This window comes from Electrophorus electricus, chromosome 10, assembly GCF_041902795.1.
Source record: "Electrophorus electricus isolate QZ-2024a chromosome 10, ASM4190279v1, whole genome shotgun sequence".
Classification (NCBI taxonomy): Eukaryota; Metazoa; Chordata; class Actinopteri; order Gymnotiformes; family Gymnotidae; genus Electrophorus; species Electrophorus electricus.
This window is the reverse complement of record NC_137506.1, coordinates 22,810,820-22,833,276: the sequence shown is the minus strand read 5'-3', so window position 1 is coordinate 22,833,276 and position 22,457 is coordinate 22,810,820. Positions and strand designations below refer to the sequence as shown.

General features: G+C 50.8%; 1 protein-coding gene across 15 annotated transcripts in view; it reads right to left on the bottom strand.

Moving 5' to 3' along the window:
- kiaa0586 (KIAA0586 ortholog) overlaps positions 1-22,457 on the bottom strand; it is a 79,742-nt gene that overhangs the window by 36,138 nt on the left and 21,147 nt on the right. For all 15 annotated transcript variants that reach the window (XR_014125453.1, XR_014125452.1, XR_014125454.1 and 12 more), the window contains 6 exons: positions 10,839-11,058; positions 8,206-8,417; positions 3,656-3,728; positions 3,186-3,413; positions 2,080-2,248; positions 1,368-1,538 (listed from right to left, as the gene is read on the bottom strand). Coding sequence is in view for 12 of the 15 variants with exons in the window: in XM_081721086.1 (XP_081577212.1) it covers positions 1,368-1,538; positions 2,080-2,248; positions 3,186-3,413; positions 3,656-3,728; positions 8,206-8,417; positions 10,839-11,058 (1,073 nt within the window). In the remaining 3 variants the exon portion in view is untranslated. The remainder of the gene's footprint in view (positions 1-1,367; positions 1,539-2,079; positions 2,249-3,185; positions 3,414-3,655; positions 3,729-8,205; positions 8,418-10,838; positions 11,059-22,457) is intronic.

Below are 22,457 nucleotides of genomic sequence, written 5' to 3'. Positions count from 1 at the left end.
ACACACACACACACACACACACACACACACACACACACACACACACACACACACACACACTGTACAAAGCCTTGTTCTGTCCACCCCTTCAAATGCATCTCATGCAATAAATGAGTTACGGCTTGTGAACAGATAAAGAGCTGCTTTAAATGAGGGGGGCTTCCTCTGTGCTGCGCAGGAAGTGGCCTGTCTCCCAGGCCCATGACAGCCACTGCATTGCAGATGTGATTACAGGACCGTGAGCCTGGAGCAGAGATCAGCTTAGCCGGCAGGCAACGTGCACAAAATGGCCTCCTGCTGTTCCAGCAACGCTGCTCTGTGCCCTGCTCACTGACTCCATTTCTGATACCCCACTTCGTTAGGGGCTCGGCGACGCCCCCTAGCCGCAGCAGCTGAAAGATGAGATGCGAGAGGAAGAGACGAGGAGGCCTGTTCTAAAATCCCATTAAACTCCTTCTTTCCGACGGATGCGGCAATTGTTAATGGTTTCAGTTCGGTTCGAGCCAAACTAGTGCGCTATTTTAATGCTGGAGGTCGCAGCAGAAAGAAAAAGGGAAAGAAGACCATTATCACATGACAAGAACACAAATGTTTGTAAATGTTTTCAATTGGCTGTTTACAGTTATTGTCCTGCTCTGTTTCGTAATAAAAAGACAAACACATTCATGCATGTTGCCGGTGTGGCTAATCAGCGTCCAGCAGTGCGTGTGCAGCACCGGGTCAGTCGTGAGACGCGAGACACTGAGAGCCTGGCGGAAGACACTTCAGTCCCCGTGCCGAGGTGATTAAAACAGCGCCACGGAGGGAGCTGGCTTTTCACACTCCGCTGTGATTAAGAGCTGAACTCATGCAGCTCAAACGCCTGTCTAATTACCGTGGCTGGGAGCTCGGTGGCCGTGGGTGAGGAGGAGGCCGCCGTGGGCAAGCGCGCGCTTCCGGCGGACAGAAGGTTGCGGTACTACTGCACGCTGGACTAGCTTTTAACGCGCCATCATTCAGACACGCAGAGGGACGGCGAGTTAACGCGGCATTGTTAAGGCCTGGTTCTTAAAAACGCACAGGACCGGATATGAGCACGACTGGTCCTAACGTTTAACCCTCCTCACCTCCACTAACACCAACACCTCCAACTCTTTGAGGCCTAAAGACTATTTTACAGTCTTTACAGCATTCGAGGGAGTTTGACAGGAAGGGCTGTTAATAAGCTGAAGCAGTTGGATCTCGAGTCTTGCAGTTGAGCAGTAAGTTGGCTGAAGTTCTGGACTAAGATCAGGGGCAACGTTCTTCTAGAGTCCCCCCCTCACTAGTGCTGAACGTGCGCAGACGATGCTGGAGAGGAATCTGTGGGATGAGGAGCCGGGCCTTACCCAGGGGGATGGCCATGGGGATGAGGAAGCCCCGCAGCGGGGAGCCTGGTACCAGCTGCTCCTGCTGGACTGGGCTGCTGGGACTGAAGAGGTACTGGGGTCCAGAGGACACCGCACGAACCCCCGACGAGCTGGTCTGGGTCTGGGTCTTGGAGGACTTCATCTTCACGCCTGGGACACAAATTGAGGAGGGAGGAGAGAGACACACAAAAAAAGACACACTTATAAACACACACTTATAATAAACACACACTTATAAACACACACATAATAAACATGGACTTATAAACAACACGCACTTATAAACACGCACTTATAAACAAACACGCACTTATAAACAAACACGCACTTATAAACAAACACGCACTTATAATAAACACGCACTTATAATAAACACGCACTTATAATAAACACGCACTTATAATAAACACACACTTATAATAAACACACACTTATAATAAACACACTTATAAATAGATGCACTGAATTCATGAAGTGGGATGTATGTTCAGTTAACCTAATTTCATTGGAGAAATCGCCTGGGACCAATCAGAGTATCAAAGCATGTTGGCTAAACCATTTGGTTGGCTAAACCATTTGGTTCCAGAACCAGAGGCTCAGTTCTGGCAGCGTTCTCCACCCCAGACTGTATGGCGGAGTAGAAACACTCCATGTATGCACCCCTGAACATCCCTGTTCATCAGCGCTTTACCTTTCACACTCTCGATCAGTTTAGGACGCTGCACTTTGGGTTTTGGCACGGGGGAGCTGAAGCGGAGGTAGGGCCCTTTCTTCAGGGTGCGTCGCTGGCCCTCGTACAGGGCCCTCCCATACACCTTCTCCAGGTACGCCTCGTCATCGTCAGACTTGGGCGGTGTGGGCTGCGGCAAGCAGAAACGCACACACTTAGGCGCACAGAGCAACCACCCCATAAACATCTGCTGAAGCCCATTAAACGTGCTAGTGTGGAAGGCAGGCGGCGGAGCACGACTGTTTCAAGTCAAACCCTTAGTGTCAACATCCAGACTGCTCTACACTTTCCATTGTTACGGAGACGCTTGTTTTGACTGGCTGCTAAGGCTCCTGACAGCCGGATTTGTCTGGTGATAGGAGGGGGGGAAGACAGGGCGCCTTACAAGGTAAGAGCTGAGCGAGCCGTCGCCACGGCCGCTGTTGCTAGGCTCGCTGTGTTTTACGCAGACAACAGGAAACATGTGCAGCCATTAGCATGGAGCAGGTCCCGGCCAAACGCAGATAAGCACGTCTGCCTCCTGCCTGCCTCTTCGCGTTTACAGCAAACCCGTGTGGGAGGCAGCATGTGTGCGAGGACACCTCCTCTAGCTAGACCGAGCGGGGCCAGAGCGCCCATGTTCACGTCCAGATGGGTGGATGCGGGAGGACGCAAGCGTGTCCTCCAGGTCCCTGTCTGGATGTGTGGAAATACAGCGAGGACGAACAGGTGCAGGCTGCATGCAGCAGACACCACAGGAGCCTCACAGATGAAGTCTGATGGATGGATACGGCAGAGGAAAAAGCACACTGACCTCCAGCACAGCTTTCAAATGCTATTTACATATCATTTTATACAATTAACACGGGAATCGGTGTTTTATTGACAGACTGTGTTGAATACATTATGACATACTGCCCGGGCAATATGTTCCATCAGTGTCTAATCGTATTTGTCTCAACCAAGCACCACGACGACTAATTAATTGCGCTCCTTCATTATAGAGGGAAGAGGTCATCGGTGAAAACGGGCGATGATGCGTCAGGTCGAGCATGGAGGCTTCAGTGCGACAGTGCCATCACACTCACCGCGTGTGCGTGCTGCTCCGCGTCGCTCCTCAGAGAGGAGGTGTGATGCTGGCCCGGCGGCAGCCTGCTCGGCGCAGGGGCTCTCAGCGCTGGCCTTCTGCTTGCTGCTGCTACAGCTCCTTTCCCCTTTGGCCCCGCCCTTCTGGTCCTGGCCCCGCCCCCACCACCCTGAACCCGGGGGGCGGCGGGGGCCCTCTCCGCAGCGGAGCCCAGCGGAGCCAGCTCGTCCTGCCGTACGGGAAGATTGGTACCGCAATTAAAAACACTCGGCTTAAACATGCCCCAAAGGATTCCCTGTATGGATTTCAACTTATTTTATCAAAGAAATTGGGTTATCATAAAAATCACGAATAATAATCTTTTTGAACGAATACGGGGTATTATCATGAAAAGAGCGGGGTTTGTGGTGTTAAACATTAAACAGACAGTAGTGAAGACAGCAATGAACCGCTGTTTGAGATGAACTTCACCTCGATCTCCTTGGTCAGCGTGCTGATCCACGCATCCACAGTCTTCCTCACTCTCAGCTCCTCCCTGGCGTCTCTGCAAGACGGAGCACAGGCCTTTACGTTCAGCAGTCGCGCAGCGCACACGGGGCACAGCGGCCGCGGGCCGGGAGACGGCTGTGCCTGGCTGAGCATTTGTCAAGCCAGGTGCTGAGCGTGCTTTTGTCTTTCTCTGCTCCCCCCCCCCCCTTTTTTTTTCTGTGCAACTGCCAGATAAATCGTCCCGGGGAAATAAGCAGAGGTTCCTTTAGGCAGGAGCACAGTGCAAACATACTGCAGACAGCTCCGGATCCTTCAAGCATTCAGTTCACGAGTGCGCGAGATGACACCACTGCATTAATCACAATGAGGAGTGATATCTGTGGGCAGAGCTAATCTAAATGTGCCATATATCTTTCTGAGACCCCCAGGATGCACTAGCACTTCTTTACAGCACACATTATGCTAATGCCCTGCTGTCTGCTGGCCTGTTAGCCTGCTCCTGCATCACTTATTGCAGTGAATAAATCACGGTGCTGGGCGGAGGGGGAGAGAGAGTGACGCGCTCCGTCCAAGCGCCTCTCTCCCGCAGAGGAGACCGCGTCTGCGGTCGGCCACCGCGCGCGGCTCCGGTTCCGCTTTTCCTCTCTTGCTCACACTCGCGGTTTCTCTCCTTCCTCCTTTTTGTTGCTGCGTGGGCTTCAGGGAGAGCGCGCTTAGCATAGGAGGGCTGGAAGTAGAAGTGTGTTTTTTGTGTGTCTGTGCGTGCGAGTCAGGACTGTGCCTCGGCAGAGACATCACACTCCCATGCGCGTGCGCACGCACACACACGCACGTATACACACACGCACAGAGAATTCACAGTGGTAGGAAAGCCCACCACTGAAGTTCAGATGCCAGAAGAACAGGGCTGTTTCTGGGCAGAGCAGACAGCATCTGGCTCCATGCCAGGCAGGAGGAACAAACAGCTGGCTATGGAGCACAGAGCCTCTCTCATCCACCACCAACCTCCGGCAATACTATCCCCTCAAGACACACACACACACACACAACACACACACAACACACACACACACACACAGAGAGAGACACACCCATCCACATACATCTGCACTGACACACCCTCACACGCTAGTGTATGCTTGCGCACGTGCACAAAAACACACAGATTCCTAAAAACAAATTTTGACCATCAAAAGGCCCATGTTCTGACAAGAGCACGTCTCCATCTCTCGTCAAGTGTTTGCGGCGTGATGGATTCACCTAATCAGATGATGCTTGAAGACACTCGTGATTCCAAATGGAGTACAATTGATCTGAGGGCTCAAAATGACCTTCAATTAACCCCTGCAGGCTGCCCGCCATTTGCACACCGCCGTGCTCCAGCTCGAAGCCATTTGAAGCTTTTATTCTGCCGAATATTTGAGCTCAGAGGATTGAGATGGGAGAAATAAGAGCTGGAAAATGAGCTATAAAGACCATTCAGAGCAACAATGCGTTCACATCGCCTTCGCAAAGATGAAAACATAACGACTGCATAAAGGGGGCAGAACAAAGTGATCCAGTGGAACAGCACACACACCCAAAAAAAGAGACGCTTGTATAATTCACTGCCTGTGCCAGACACCACTGAAAAGTTAAGGGAGTCTTAAATAACACCCCTGTACTCATCGGAATACACTCATTAAGACAATTCAGTCTCACCACGAACTGCAATTAATTATTAGTGATAAGCGTAACTCATTGATTTGCCACGTCTCTTGATTATTTCCATTCTAAGCTTAAATGATAAAACAGCTGGATCATTTCGGCCGTGGCAGCCAGCTGTAAACGGCTCCGGAGGACCGAGGTTGAGCGTTTCAGAGGAACGACTCTGATGAAGCAGTAACGACGAGTGATAAACTAGAGGCAATAAGAGAGACATAAACTGAGGTCAACAAACAGATCTCCCCTGCTGGTCTGTGACTAGAATCGCCAGAAGCATAAAAAACAAGTACTTTTAGCAGACAAGTGGCACATTACAAACGCATAACAGATTAAGTATCTGGTAGCGTTAATCTTTGGGTTGAATCAGATGTCATCCGCCTTTTCACTTTCGACTTCAGACGTGAGAATTACGCATCATTAGACGTCATCAGATGCGAGCACTCGACAACGGAGAACTCGAAGGGATCGGAGGTGTCAGGAAGGCAGCAGGGGAGGCGCACGGTGTTCAGCTACCTGCATGCTCCGCGGGTGCTTCAGTGCACGTGAAGGCTGTACTTACAAACTGATTCGGAATGGGATAGTGCTCATTTTTACTCCAGAGAAAGGCAGGCTACAACTTTTTTAGGCACAGTGCATAATGATGAAGAGGTCAAAAACTTTCAGGTTTGCAAATGGCGCCATTAATAATTCAGTGAAATGGATGGCAGGGATAAAATTCTACTTCAGCCTCGTTTTGCAATGTCAGTAGCCCAAATGAATGAATCCATCAAGGCAAGGCATGCGAGGTGCGACAGAGAACCCGCCCCCGCCCCCCCCAAAGCACGGACGGTCACCAGGAAGGACCCGCAAGGAAAAGTGTAAAGAGGAAGAGCACGGGGACGAAGAGAGCCGCATCTGTCGCCACGACCTTTCGGCGGAGGAAAAGATCAAAGCCATTACAGCAGTCAGAGGCAGCCGCATCAATCAGCATGTTTGTGTTTTCCAGCTCCCACATTAGGAGCAGAGCTGATTGCCTTTGCCATTTGGGAGACAATTACCAGCAGGGCTGACATTTCTAACTGAGGGTTTGAATACTGGGCCAGCCTTGACGGGTGTCAAAGAGGAACCGCTGATACTGGGCCGGGCCTGAGGAGTGTCGGAGGAGAACCGTGATACTGGGCTGGGCCCACACTGACAGAGCCATCATCCAGAAGAGACAGGGCTGTCCTCACACACACACACACACACACACACACACACACACACACACACACACGGGACAGGAGTCCTTGGAGTCCTTCTCCATTTGTTTTTTTAAGGCGGCTTTAGCACTCGGTTGCCTCGTCTTCTCTCGCCCATCAAAGGCATCAGTCCTGCTTCTCGCCGCTGCATCACACGCCATTACCGCCAACCTCTCTGAATGCCACATTCCATCCTAAAAGTCACAAACAAACGAGACCTGCCTGGCATCCAAAACGGCAGGATCCATCAGCAACACATCTAGACGCGCACCCACGCACGCCGGCATGCACGGCTGACGGTCAGTCTGAATTTATGATGCCGCAGAATTTGGCAGAGCTCCCGCTTTCGATGAAATTCATATCCCTTCTGCATTTTAAATGGATCTGACTCGCAGTGACTCACAGTGACATCTGAAGGTGTCCCGTGGCGCCTGACCAAGACATTAGGAGCAGATCCTCTCAGTCCTGTGAGTTGCGTGGTGGGATTAGACTTGTTTTTCCAGCACATTCTTCAAACACTTGATAGGATCGAGGGAGTTCGGAGGCCAAGTGAACGCCTTCCACACTTTGTCGTGTTCCTCAAAAGATTTATGTCTAATTTTTGTGGCATTATCCTGCTGAAAGAGGCTGCTGCCATTAGAGAGTGCCTTTGCCATGGAGGGATGTACTTGGTCCGTGACCATGTTAAGTTAGGTGGTACGTTCCAAAGTGACATCCATATGAATGCCAGGGCCCAAGGTTTCCCTGCAGAAACCTGCACAGAACATCACACTCCATCTGCTAGCTTGTCCTCCCCCGGCACGCAACACGCACACACACCCAGCCATCAGACCAAGACAAAGTCACTCAGATCCTTACACTTGCCTGTTTTTTCCCCACTTTCAACATTTCAAATGCAAGAACTGAATGTTAATTCACAAAAGCCTTTATAATGAGATAATCAGTGTTATTCACTTCAGCTGTCAGTAGTTTTAATGATATGTCTGACTGGAGTAAATCACAAACTTTCGCATACGGCAGTAGCGTGAAACTCCCCAATGGCACGGACGCTTTCAGCAAGCACCACGTCCAAAACAGTGTGTGATGATGACCGCGGTACAACGTGTTCTAAATGATCGGTGTTCTGAGCTGGGTGTTGTATGTATCAATGCGGTGCGGGCGACCCCGTAGCACGGATGAGGCCCAGTATTTCACGGCTGAAGTCTGGGGCTGAATACATTAGCACTGGGCAGAGGTGCATAAAGGACTCGGCTGACAGCCGCCCATCATTGTGATGGTTCCGTTTGGCTTAGCCCTCTCCTGCCTGGAGTGTGCTCTGAGGCCAGCTGTCAATCAAGATCACACGGAGCACTAGATGCCCAAGCACAAAAGTTTGAGAGGTGGCAGAACTGCAAAGCTCCTCGGCCATCCTCGGGAACACGTATGAACCAGACAAATGACCTAGAGGAAAAAAAAAATCTTGCTTTTGGGTGGATATTCTATCATTGACATCATCTGCGCTGTAGGACCAAACTCCCCCCCTCCCCTCCCCAAAAAAAACACAACTTATGAAAGCATAACTATCCATCATTTCATATTGAAGGTCCAGGGCACTATCACATATCATACCTGTTAGTAGCCAGTGCCTCTAGTTGTGTATGAAGCACCTCTCCATCCTTGGCTCTCAAAATGGCCTGCAGGTTCTCTTCCAGAACCTTCCGTCCTCGCCTGACTTGCTTCAGGACACACCCTGCATCCTCAAACATGGAGGCGGGCGGGGGCATGCTGGCCCTAGACAGAGGAGCAACCCTGGGAGGGACCACATCACCCAGCTCAGATGGCTAGAAATCAGAGGGAGGGAGAGTGAGAGTGAGAGAGAGAGAATGAAGTCTGGTGATTCAAGAGATAAGTAATTTGTAGCCTAAAGAAAAAGAACATCACAGCCTTTGTGAGCGACTGGCTTTTTGAAACGTACATGACAAACAAACAATAGGCAGAGAGAATGGCTGTGATAAGAACAGGAAACAGAGCTATCGGGGAAAGTGGCTACACTTTGGCACACAAATGAGAACAAGAAAAAAAAAATGACTGGCATATTTTTATTAAAAAAACTGGGTTTTTTTTGCAGGGGTGGCAGGGGCAGGCATTGAAGAAAATGATCAAGAGAACTAGCTTAAACATCAGAATAAAAGCAACCTAAGCCTCACGTCAGGCCTGTGTTATCCCTGCAATTACCCCCAGCCGCAAACGTCACGTTCCTTCTCCGTGAGCGTGTGTATGTACGAAGCCCAGGGACCTTGGTTGCCTCTCCCTCACCCCCCCTCCCCCACCAATATAAATCTAACAGCTCTCCATAAATCCCTTACCAAGGCGATCGCACCTTCCCCAACCTTGATAGGGGACTCTCAGCCCACCTTCATCCCCTCAAAAACCCTCAGCAGATGCAAACGCTCAGCTCAGGATTTCAGAGCCCGAGCCTGGACGCGGCTCCGCCGCGTCATTTTCTAAACGTGTTAAGAATCTCTTCCTTTACCGAGCCACATTAGGTCAGAGGCAGCGAATGTTCCGGACACTCCGTTAAATCCGCCACTAAACGGGGGTGTTTTTGTTCGAACGGGTAATGCACCAATTTGCATGATACGGAGTGTGTGTAATTCACTGAAAAGCTACAAACGGCACAATTGATGTGAAGCCTCTCAAGCCATGATGGCAATTATGGACCTTGGTGGGGGTGGGGGTGGGTGAGAACGACGCAAAAGAAAAATGGCTGTTGCTGTGTTTGGAGAGGGGTTGCACAGCGTGGTGGCACTTTCTCACAGGCATTGTGCCTTAGCTTTCTGGGCCCAGGTGGAAAAGAGAGATAACAGCACTGATTTATCTGAAAGGTCTGTGTGTCACGGAGCGGCTGGAACCTGCAGGCTACAAAAGCTGCCATTGTGTCTGCAGGTTTGCTGTGGACAGGGTGAGCAGGAGGAACGGAGGAAAAGGCTCGCACCGCAGGCACTGCAGAGGCTGGAGTTGCTATGGGAACGCACCACGGAGAAGGGGTGTGGGTGGGGGAGGAGAGGGCAGGGCGGGGGGGAGGGGGTTCCTGCCGCTATGGATCGACGTTACGCACAGGAAACGCATCAGCAGTCTGGTAGAGAGAGCAGAGTGAGCCAAAAGTCTGACTAGGAGGGACCTGAACACAGCTTGTACTAAGCAACATACAAATCCAAATTTGTCTGAAAACACACGCACGCACACACAAGCACACGCACAGACATGAATACTGCACTCAGTAATGGATGATATTATGTATTGTTGCACTACAGTGCTGGAGTACAGCACATCAAGCAGCATCCCTCCCTCCATCCGTCCATGCTCCCGCTTCAACATTTTCCCTTCCTGGCAACGTGTGATCTGGGAAACGGCCGTGTGCCACCGGCCGGCAGGTGTGTGTGAGTGACATCTCATTAAAGCGGGCCTGCCGCCGAGGACTTCGAGCGGCTTTGGCCCCCTCGGCTCCGACAGGCGGAAGGACTCGCGCGCGTTCCCGGGCCAAAGTGCATCTGAATCCCGCATCCCCAATTATATGCTAATGTGTCATTTGCCTTTGCTACATTATTCTTGGCTGATGGAATTTTTCAGCCGCAGCTGGTGCGTGCCTGGAAACCCAATGCCTGGGCGGAGGGGGTGGGGAGGGAGGTGGCGTAGGGATAGAGGGTGGGGTGGGGGACGACTGGAATGGATGGAAACAGGCAGCGGCACACTCGGTGGAGGGGAGAAGTGCTGTAATTTATTAGCGAGGGAGGGTGAGGGGAAAGAAACAATTGGAAAATTGCTGTCTGGCCACCGAGACGCAAGGCGCAGGGGTCGGAGGCCCAGCTTGATTCGATCAGTGCCCTGCTCGGATTAGATTAGCACGTCCTGGAGCACAGCGCTGGAAATGATGGCCGGCTGCTGCAGGACACAGTCAACCTGCTGATCTACGCGAGGAGCCGGACGGACACGGCGTCCAGCATGCTAATGGGAAGGACTTTCTAGTGTGAGCTGCTAACCAGATATAAAAACAGACTGGACAGCCAGCAAAGGTTGGTCTGCAAAACAGCAATGTTTGCAATGTCGTTAATGGCTTGAGAAGTTGAGGCAGCACACTATGGCAGTAAATTTTCATGCAATGACAAGGTCAAGATAATGTAAGAACCCCCCCCCCAAAAATAAACCCTGTATGGTTATCGCGTCACATGCTTTCTCGGAGGCTGCGGGGGGGCTGTGCTTACCCGGAGCACGTTCCTCATCTCCTCCTTCAGTCTGCTGAGGTCCTGCAGCATAGCGCTGGCCTGCTGCACGGCTGAGCGGGAGCTCTCCTCGGTGCTGCGGGTTAAAGGGGCCGCGTCCATCAGGGTCCCCGCCGTCGCACACTGGCATGCAGGTTTGATCAAAGTGGAATCTGGGTGGCTCCTTCCAGCAGGACAGACAGACGCTTTGGGTGGGTTTTCTCTGGAAGAAGAACAATCACACTGAGTCACGGGCGTCTACCGCAAGGCTCCGTGGGCCAGGCCTCATGCAACGCTGATGCTTCTCATAATAATTTAGGACTCTGGGCACAAAGATGAGATAGTCACACTCTCTCAAGACCTGACTAGCAGAAGCTTCTTTTTCATGCCTCATATGCATGTCAAAAGCTAAATTATGAGTCCCAAGGGTCCACGCAGGACAGTTTAGCTATTCATTACCAGGGATGAAACTGTGAGTCGACAGGGACCCGAGGAGTCTTCATATTCAATCAATTACACCTTAGAAAGCACTCAAGCAGGCAAAGAAAATCAATTGCAAAGTAGATGGAGTCGGAGGGTTGGGGGTGGGGGTGGGTGGGTGGGTCTGCCATATGGACATGAAGGTCAGCTAAAGGACAAGGGGCACCACCCAGGCTCTGGAGGCCCCGCCCACAGGCGGAGCTGGGGGAGCATTGCTAGGACTGCCCTCTGTGTGCACTCTCCTGTCCTCGTCTGAGCAGCTCTGTTTACACTACGCCGCGCCCGAGCGACGTTAGGCGTAAAACTGAAATCAGCTCATATTGGAGCTGAAATATGTATTTATCCTGGCATGGCAGAGCTCTGTAACGAGGGGACTTGGAGGCCCTTGATGAGGGGCTTCTCCAGCGTCCAGCCAGGAGCCCGCGGCGCCCGCGCTGTTTTCATAGTGTGAGGTTGCCTGTTCATCTAATGTTACCGTGAAGTCCACGTCTCCAACACTGCTGCGCTTGTCTGCCACACAGGCAATAAATCACACGGAGGCGCTTTCCATTCGCCCAAATCACGCAAAGCAATTCGAGGCGATACAAAGACACTTTCTAGGCAGACGGCTATTTCGCCTCTGACAGGAAAGAGACCATTTAGAAACAATTTCCAAATCTGTCACTCACAGGCCAAGAAGAGCAGTTGCCATAGCGCTGACGCTATGAAATAGCTATCCGATACACTCAGGATACTGAATGTTATGATGCCAAAAGCCCTCAAACGTAATACGGGAGAATGTTCCTCGCCGGCTGGTTGTCGGACACGTTTGGATCAAGATGTGTCTGTGCTGTTTGACTCCACACCAAACCTATGTCCTCCCTCAGGAGGACAAACAGAGGAAGTCAGTTGTGTGAGAACGAACATATGAGAAAAATTAAAGTGCTCTCAGCAGCTTATTTGGAGAAAGAGCAGCATTTAACGGAGCCGTCAGAGAAAACACAGCCAGTGTCATGATCTGCCAGGCTGTCTAGACCTAAAGATTATTTGAGATAGAAGTGGACAAATATGGATTGGAGAGAAAGTGAGAGATGAGTGGAAATATAAGAACTAGGCAAGAAAAATAAATGAAGGCAGGGCACTAAAGAGGTGGCAAAGGGCAGCCACAGAGAGAAAGAGAATAAAGGGAACGAAAGAGAAGAGAAAAACCGAGCAGGCAGGTTGGCCTCAATTCCTCCCCCAGAGCCGTTCTCCCAGAGATAGAGGTTGGACCCGGAAGTCAGAGATGGCCCCAGCCTGCAGGTGTTTGCCCACAATTACAGCCTTCAGTGCACCACAACTTCAGCCCCCATCCTGCAGATCCAGCCCACAGCTACAATAGAACCCCGACACCTGATGAGACACATCCACCCAACCTCCCACCCCGATGCTTTCACACCATCACCACTTTTTAAATTAATCTATGCATTAATCTGCTCGTGCACATGCACACCCACCCACCCACCCACCCTCTAATGCGCTCACACACAAGCCTGCATCTCATCACACTCTCCTCTGCTGCACGAAGAGCCTCACATTCATTCTGAGCTTAAAGAGAAGTGAGAACAATCTCAGGACACCGTGGATCTCAGAACAAGGAAGGCACCGTTGCAAACGCCCTTTGCACTACAGACAAGAGCAGAACACTATCAAAGCGTTTTGGGAGTGCATCAGATGTGTTCTGGAAAACCATAAGACATTATATGAATGCACGGAATATAGCTTAAACTTTAAACATCGGCGCTGCCCAGAACGGTCAATACATGAGTGGAACAATTTGGGGCTGCGTGGTTTTTCTTTTATTCCCATTGGTTGAACCAGCCTGGGAAATGAACTTGACCACAATAGCACGAGGCGTGCAGGCCCACGGAAGGCGCAAAGATTCACCTCTGAGGAGGGCACGCGTCTACCTTCTCTCAGCCCGCTGACAGTTAACACAGACCCGACATAATAAGATCCAATCTTCTTAATTGTCTGCATGTGTAAGATATGAATTATAGACAAAACAGTACAATTCTCTCAAGGTTAAGTGTCTGATGCTGAAAAGCCTGAATTAACCCGAAGCCTCATCGCGTTTGATCTGTCGCTAGGCAGGCAGGCAGGCAGGCAGGCAGACAGCACTACTGGCTCGCGCCTTAGACAATCGTCTCATCCGAGCAGCCATTATGTCCTCAGGACTCGGCGCTGACAGAACAAGCGGAGAGGAAGAAGCTGCTTCTCGCCTTTTAGGGCTCAGTGATAAATAAACATGAAGCCCAGAGAGGCAGCGTGTGGCGTGCTGGGCGTCCTGATGTATTCCGCACAGCGTGCTGCTTTCAATCAGCTTTAAGACGCCACAAAAGAAGCTAATCCATTTGAAGGGGGCAGGGGCGCGAGGTTGGGGGAGGGGGGGGTAGATGCCAGGCTATTTGATCTTGTGCAAATTGATTAGGGTGCAGGCGCAGGCAGGGAAGCGTGCGGAATGCCCCCACAGAGGTCACGCCATGCTAATGTCTCCTTCCGGCAGATCGAGGGGGCGAAATCTCTGAGCTCGCGTCTCACGGGCGAACCGTCTCAAGCAAATTTCTGGGCACGTGCCGGCGAGACGACAGTCGGGGTCGTTAAAAGTGTACGCATCATGAGGACAGGTGTCCTTTTCAAAGCGAAGCCGAGAAGGCTGTGGATTTTATAGCTGTTATAGCTGCGCCACTGATGTGCAAAGATGATCAGCGTAAGAGGTGATCAACAGGAAGAACCCGCCCACTCTAAACTACTAAACAGGCTGAGGGGGCGTGTCCTCATCCCGCATCGATTTTCGGTTCCCCTCACAGCAGCACGCTGAACGTTATCAACATGCCACACATTTTCAGCTACCCGGCGAGATAAAGATCGCGATGCCACCTTCCACTCCCCTGCCCGCACGCACAAGCCCGAGAGGACGCACAAGGACATGGCAGAAATAGACCCCTGGCCCTGCCTCCCAGAGCAAAAGCTGCATTTCCCTCTCCCAAAACCAGGGCCAGGGCCAAAAAAGAGACTAAGAGAAAAAGAAAAATAATTCCTTTCTTTTTTTAAAAGCTTTTGTGTGGCACTGGGTATGTGGAGCAGAGAGGAAAGGAGGATCGCTCCCTGAAAGGATGTGAAAAGTGAGAGGAATGCTCAAACAGAAGGGTATCCCATAGCCCTCTCCTCTGTAGCACAAAAAAAAAAAAAGAAAAAAAAAGAAGGTCTCGGATACCATAGTGTGGGGGGTGGGGAGTGAGGCAGAAAGCGCGAGAGAGAGAGAGAGAGAGAGAGAGAGAGAGAGAGAGAGAGAGAGAGAAGAGCTTCAGTAAGGGTGTGCATGTGTGCAGAGACGCTGCCAGTTCAGCTTCCATTCATAAGGTGTGGAGTAAATGTCAGTGCAGGTACTCACTGATGTGCACGCTGCCCCACACAGGGAGAGAGAGACAGCAGTAACAAAGCCCAGCAGGGCCTCTGTCTGCCACCTTAAATTGGAAAGAGGACACCGTGCTGTTTTACTAAGACGGCATCATTATTCAGGGAGCGAGACGTAAAACCGATGCTTTTTATAAAAACCCATGACACTGGCAGTTTCACCGAGCCTTTCGTCTGCGCGCTGCAGGTTCAGGCGTGGCAGTAGAATACGATGGTGACAGGAAGCTCAGAAAGAAGGGGGAGGTGCTATTTGTGTGCAAGTCTGCGGTGGATAGTGGAGCTGGACCACAGCGTAAAAAAAACAAAACAACAACACCTATGCAGTAACCTAATCAGACAACGGAACAACATCCGAGCCTGCGGAATACGGCCATTAACACACAAAAACAATCCCTCTCGTGTTTGAGATCATGTTATCTATCTGATTCCTCATCTACAGCATATACGGTAGGTGATTTTAAAGACCTCAGAAGCTCGGCCGTTCGGAAGCACTGCTCCGGCAGGAGGCCCCCCGTGTCCGTCAGCCAAGTCGCACATCTCACGCCCGGGGCTGAGGACAGCGAGCGGCTCAGCCCGCGCAAATGAAGACCCCCTCGCGCTCATTTATCTTCATTCGCACTCGGAGCCTGCCGCGCTCTGCCCAGGACCCCGATTACGCCACACACCTGCCCGCATCCGGTGACCTCCAGCCACGCTTCCAAACTCCATTTCAGAAACCAAATTGGACATGTGATTACGATGGGGGGTGATAAATGATGCAGTATGACAAGTACAAATACCGTAGTAGCATAAATGTGAGGCTACACTAATCCAGCATCTCCGGCTGCGGGTGAGGAGGAGGAGTAGGAGGAGTAGGAGGAGGCCGGGGAAACAGCCTCTCCTGCCTGCTTGCACACCTCTGAACCAGAGCCCTGCAGCTCAGGCAGACATTCATGCCTCCTCTCGCACCGGCAGAGGGGGGAATCTGGGGGAGGAATCCTACAAATGTAATTTTAAAGCAATTTTGCAGGACAGCACAGGTGTTGGACCTGAAGTTATGAGTCTCAGTGTCACGCGGTCCGCCCACAATTCACCAAGACATTCAGGAACACGGGAAACATTAAGCAGGCACATGCAGCCCTGCAGCTCTCGCCCAGCGCAAGGCTTTGCGCGAGTCCTCGGCTTATGGTTGTGTGGTCGTGTAATGTCACTCTGTAATGAAGAAGAACAGAAATCCTACTGACAGGTCGTGGAGAGGTAACGCCATGCGCGCGCGTGTGTGCAAATCCAACCAAACCGTTTCCACGGCGTGTTTCGCGGCTTCCTCGATGTGTAAATAGTGTTCTTGGCCCCCGTTGCCGTGTCGGAGCGGGGTGGCCACCGTGACATTTCGCCAGAGGCAGGGTCGCTGCGCGGACCGCACGCCACTGCACTGCAGAGAGGCTGTGGGTAGCGCTGACATTTAGTCCGTCCCCCCTCTTCACACACGCACGGCTCTACGTCCCTCGGGACATCTGCAGAGGCACAGCCACACTGCGAGTGCAGAGCGGCGAGGGGGCAGCGTGTCCGTGCATTTCCAGCGTACAGGCGGACTCATTCCGCATTCAACACACCTGCACAATAGCGCGCACACACACATTTACATGGAAATAAAAAGAATAACACCCTTGTGGGCCTGCACGGCAGCGGAGACAAAGCAAATTCGTACGTGCGCACACACACAAACACGTGCGCACGTGCTCTACATCCCACAAAACAACATGCAATTCACACACACACACAAACACAGCCTGCCCAATTTCACAATACGATCATTATGAACGCGGAGGCCCACAGTCTCCCGTGTTCCGACACCTACAAAGACGCAAAACAGCCAGTCCTGCTGGAGGCGGACATTCCCGCAGCCTTTCCTGCGGCCGTTTCCCAGCGCTTGGGCCAGCGGGGCGAGGAGAGGAAGGAAGCAGGCCGGCAGCATTAGTATTCCCCCCCGGGGCCTGCGTCCGTGCGCTGGGCTGCATCCTTCCTACCCAGCGCCACCACATGCACTCCTTATTAAAACACATCTGCCAGTCCCAGACCAGACGCTCTCGTTAATATTTATCCCTCCTAATACAAAAGCTCATGCGCTTTTTTTTGTCTATTAATGTAAAGGTTCTCCAATAACAGCCAGGCCGTGCAGGCACACTGTGTGTGTATGAAATATTTGAAGCATTAGGTTGGTGTCCATGACACAAAGACAAAGAAGAAGAATGTCTCCAGCGATGGTATAGTCCACATACATGCATGCATTTGCATTTCACCTCAGTGTCTATAACAGCTTCCAGATTTAAAGCAGAGGGAAGCCAAGTAGCTAAGTGCTTTACACGCTGATTTAATAGCTGCCGAAAGCAGTTTCACTAGGGAGAGGAGAGACTAGCCTGCCTCAGAGAGGCCTGTCTGCAGATATTTAACAGGCTGTTTGGAAATGAAGGGCAGGGAGGTTTACTAAGAGGAGAGAGAGCGAGAGAGAGCGAGAGCGAGAGAGAAAGAGAGACAAATGGGAATGATGGGTCCCATTCAATTCTTCCTTTATGCAAGGAAACCTGCTCGTTAAATGGCAAACAGGTCGCATCTATATGTCAGGCCATCACCATGGAAAAGCCCATCTGCTGCCAGCTAATGTGGCCAAGATGATTCATTCTGTGGTGCTAAATGTTTGCCTTGGGGAAGCAGCCAGTCTGCCATGCCTTCTGATTCGCTCCTTCCATCTGCCTGTCACTCCTCGTTTCTCTCTCTTCATCTCCTCTTCACCTCGGAGTCTCTCTCCACCCGCCACCCTCGTCTCGCACGAGCCCCCTACACGCTCCCATCCGCCGTGTGAGAGCGCCCATCTCACTGACGAGATACTCGCCGTTCTTGCGTGTTCAGGCACGGGGGCGGAGAGCCATTACCTAGCAACAGAGCGAACCCTGATTGGCTGCTTCCCCTCAGACGGCATAGTGGGTTCGGTCGGGGGGCTAAGAGGCTGAGGGAGACGGGGTGGGGTGGGGGGTTATTTTCTGGCCGTGTCATCTCGGTTCGTCGCATTGGAACGACGTCCTGCGCCACTCCTCCCTCGCTCGCCTGCTCGCTGACTGAAAGGGTAGCAGAGCGGAACGATCCGTCACAGCCAGACACGCAGACACCCCCCGACACCCCCCCCCCCCCCCCCATCTCCTACCCAAAGCAAGGGCTCGCACGACAACCATGAGGTTACCTCACCGGCTCCACTCTGCCAGAGGAGACCTGCGCAAACTTACCAGCGGCGACAAGCAGAAGCAAAATGCACAATTACTGCAGATATTGAACGCATGTGACAGATTCCATTAAAGCTGCTGATTTTCAAACTGCCCTTTGCTGTAGATGTCTGACTCACCTGCAATAGCATAACACTGACAGTCTATGACTGTACTAGGCCATAAAATGATGGGAAAATACACATCAAACCACAGGGCAGCACAGTTAAGAGTAGCGGCGATTCCATAACCTCCGTGACTCGCACCAGCTATGCTGAAGACATGCCTGACCTCCGGGCAGGGGGGCAGGACCATCTCCCCCCGTGTCGCATGAGTGCAACACCTGCATCCCCCATGCTCATCAGGTTGGGGTTAATATGCGTAGCTTACATACGTTCATGCTAACAAAGCTAAGACAGTGCGGCCTCGCTGTGGGAACAACAGGGAACGCGGCGCAGCTGAACGAACGCCGGGCTGTGGCTACTTGTCCTCTGGCCATCACCCACCGAGGAGCCCGGGAGTATGTCGACCCCCAGCCCGGCCAGGAGAGCAGCCAGAGGCTGGAGGCGCGAACACCTCAAACACGCACTACCCCGCAACACAAACGCAGCCACGAGAGGGAAGCAGGCGAGAGAGCACGGCCAGGTGCATGGAGACTCCATTAATCACCGTGAAGGGAGAGGGAGTCTGGGTGGCACCGTGACCCTCTGCAGCGCGGCATCTGTGCCAGGGCCAACAGGCAGCCATTCGCAAACAGGCGCAGCGCATTACAGCCGCCATCTGGCCCTGGGTGGGGGGGGGGGACCGGTTAAAGGGAAGGCAGGGTCCTGTGAGGTAGCATTTTACTGCTCTGGAACAACTGCGTGTCAGGCAAGTAGAGTTATCAAGGCAAGCAGGAACAGGCATGATGGAGTGCTGGACCTAAGGTGGCCGATTACTGCAGCGCGCTTGACGCTGAATTACAGAGAGAAGAGAAAAGAGCAGAGTCATCCTCCATAAAACACACACATTTGTTCCAAAGATCAAACACACAACAAGGTAATTATGTCTGAACCACGCCAGGAAAACGGTAAGTGTGAGCAGCCGTGTGTACTACCACTCTGTGGCCAGCAGGAGTCCTCCTGACAGTGGCTCACCCAGCGTGAGGGTCTAAAAAAAGAAAAATCGCAGACATTAAAAGATACCGGGCATCATTCAGAGAAATGAAGGGGCCCTCTGATCTCCGCTGTGAACCAAGAGCTGCAACTCATCTTGTGATGGTTCTCCACTCCCTCCGTGGAAGCAACATGCATTTTACTTCAGTTCAGACAACACAAGAAGTTCGACCTTCTGGCTGCTGGATACATTTCATTAATGAATTCAATCCTGGGAAAACACGCAGAGGACACTGGCGTGGAAAGAAGTTAGAAGAATGTAGCAGAGACAGTGTGCCCTTCAGCTTCACGTTCCGCATGGTCTCGAATAAACATACAATACAGTGTGGAATTTTAGTGGGTGGGATATACGCAGGCCTGACCCCAGGGCTTGTGGACCCATCTCAGCAGGTCTGCGTATGGGTCTTATTTACAGAAATCTGCATGGACGAATTGAAGGAATGCATCGGTTTGGTTGCCACTTACAGAGTAGCAGGGAGACGGACGTATTTGAACACTGAGAGGCCCAGCAGAGCAGAAGAGAATGTCTAAAATGTCTCAAAGAGGGAGACCTTCAGAGAAACTTTACAGTAAAAATGTAACACAGGTGAACTGCTCAGAAGTGCCCATGTGCATATGAAATACATGAAGTTCCCATGAGCTCATATATATGCACATATAAAGTACATGTCCTATAGTTGGTATAGTAAGTATGCCGTCATATCTTAATGAGTTGAGTTCAAAACGAACTTTACAGTTAGCAGTTCTGATCTCACAAAATGAGAAGGGGGGGGGGGGGGTGAGTCATCAAACCCAGTCAAGAACATCTGCACCTTATCCCAGTGGGAAATTAGAGGATATATTAATAGTGTTTGTGCTTTGTGCACACAAGGTAAGCAGATCTCCACTCACACGTAGGTGAAACCCTGAAAAATGCATTTAAGTAGCTCACGGCACATCTCTTAAAAAGGTCTGCCGAAAGCATACAGCACAAGAAAAACTCTTCAATGCCTTACAATAATTACATCTCAAAAGCCTGTGTTCCTATGTTTCCATGGACTACAGGGCACAGAACGCATAAATTACCCTGTCATTCAAGAAGATTTGCAGGACAGAGATAGTAAAAAACTATTCTTCCGAGTATCGAGCGAGACAGAGAGGGACAGAGAGAGCTCACGCAAGAGACAGAAAAGAGAGACCTTGCATCCAATCAGCATCGCTCCATGTCTCCATCTCCATGGCAACTGGCTCATCTTTTTTCACCCCCCCCCCCACTTTCCCGCCCTGAATGGTCCAGGTTGGTGTGCAATAGTTCATGACAGACGCGATGGCTGAGAGCCGCTTTCGCTCTTCCCGCAGAGGACGAGTCAGAGGAGAGGGAGAGGGAGAGCTCGCCATGGCTGCTGGTTAATAATCAGATCACACACTCCCCCTGAATTCTGGGGGCTGGAGCTGAATTATACATTGCCAGTGCCAATCAAGCCGTGCGCTCTATCGCAGGCTTTCTATTTAGAGTACGAGCCATTCCCCTGATCACTCTCACATCTCGGAGTGCAATGACATCTAACTACACACCACACTACAAGCCAGATTGCCATGACATTTGGAAGAAATGTTGAAAAAAAACTAATTATTATTGCTTAACATACAATTAAACCACTGACTAACATTACCTGGTAAACACCAGAAAACGGCAGGGCAGGGCCACTGTAATTTGTGGTCTGGTGAATCCTATGCATTTATTAACCTACTGTAAAATAAAGGAAAACCATCTTTCTGAATCATCTTTTCCTAACCAATACTTCCAACGTTCAGCGCAGTCTGAAGTCAAAACATGTCAGCAATAACAACAGACAAGTAACAGAACAGACAGTGTAAACTCAGTCCGCCAGGTCAATGGTAAGAGTCGCAAATGAGTGTGACACAGTTCTGAGCCTCTGCAAACAGTGGGCAGGGGTTCGTTTGGCTCTCCAGCCTGGTTGTGCATCAGAGGCTGCAGCACAGGATCAGTCAGACTCATATGACCCGCCAGCGCAGACACTGAGGAAGGGCGATAGAAGCACCGCTTCCTTCTTACTTTTCGCACACAGGCAACCAGACCTTTGTTGGAAATGACTATTTATAAAGGCCATTGTTTCAGCGAGTGGCCAAGGGATCCCAGAGTTTCAAAAGTCAGGCATGACCATAAAAACAGCTGAGACAAAGAAAGACATTCCAAAACCAATTCACAAGAGGGCTTTTTTTCCCCTTACTTATACAAATGTTTGAAGTTAAAGTTAGATGTGTGAGAAGAAGTCTGGCACATCTGCTGACAGCTCAGACACATCTAACACGTCTTAATGAAGCACCGTCATGACACCCATTCACACAACAGATGGACCTGATGGGGGTGTTGGGAGAGGTATCTCCCCTTCGCCCAGGTGGGTGGAGGTTGTTTGGGACTACACCTGAGCCATGTACTGGACAGAGGCCCTCCTTAGCAATGGCTCCTCCACTCAACCACTACATCTCTGCTGGAGTCCTCGCCTGTGACGGAGGCTGTGCAAACATAGCCGCTACAAAAACGTGCAAGCACTCAACAGGATGGGGGGAGGGGTATAGAGGCAAAACGAAACAATAAGAATTTAAAATATAAAAATATAGAAAAAATGTAAAAATAACGAGGGCATATCAACTGATATTGCACTGCTGCTCAGCAGCTCTTCGTGAGAGAAGCGTTTGATTAAATATTAATGTTATCTCAGGAATGGAGCTGTTTGTTTTCCATTCTTGCAGTGTCTGCAAAAAGAGAAAGCTGCTCCATCGCTCTTTGCTGTCAAGGACAGGTGCTACATATTGGCATTTATGGACAGCAACACAAAACCTGACAAGCACAAGGAAAACAACAAATGACACTTAAGACTGTTAACATCAAAGACTTCCTTTCAAAGGCCACATTGTCTAATTTTACTTTAAGGAATGCATCAGTGTTCCATGAAATACTAGATTATTTGGATTTATGTAAGATTCAAACAAAATTACTGGTTATTACTGCACAAATCTAATGGAGAAGGTCAAACCAGTTTGCCACAATGGCCACAAATATTTGTACATAAGCTGCAACTCTCATTATGCCAGAAGAAACATCAATAACGTCTGAGAGCTCACAAAATCATTCCCAACATATGAGTGCTGGCATTACAGGAGCAAAGACAGCGTATTGATTCACTGAAAGGTCAACCATATCTTCTTACATGATGAGGATTAATCTGTATTTGTTGATTAGATTGCAGTAAACACCCCCAGGTAGCCAATCTAATGAAGGCAGCTGAATTACGATGGAGAGAGTGTGTGGTGGGCTT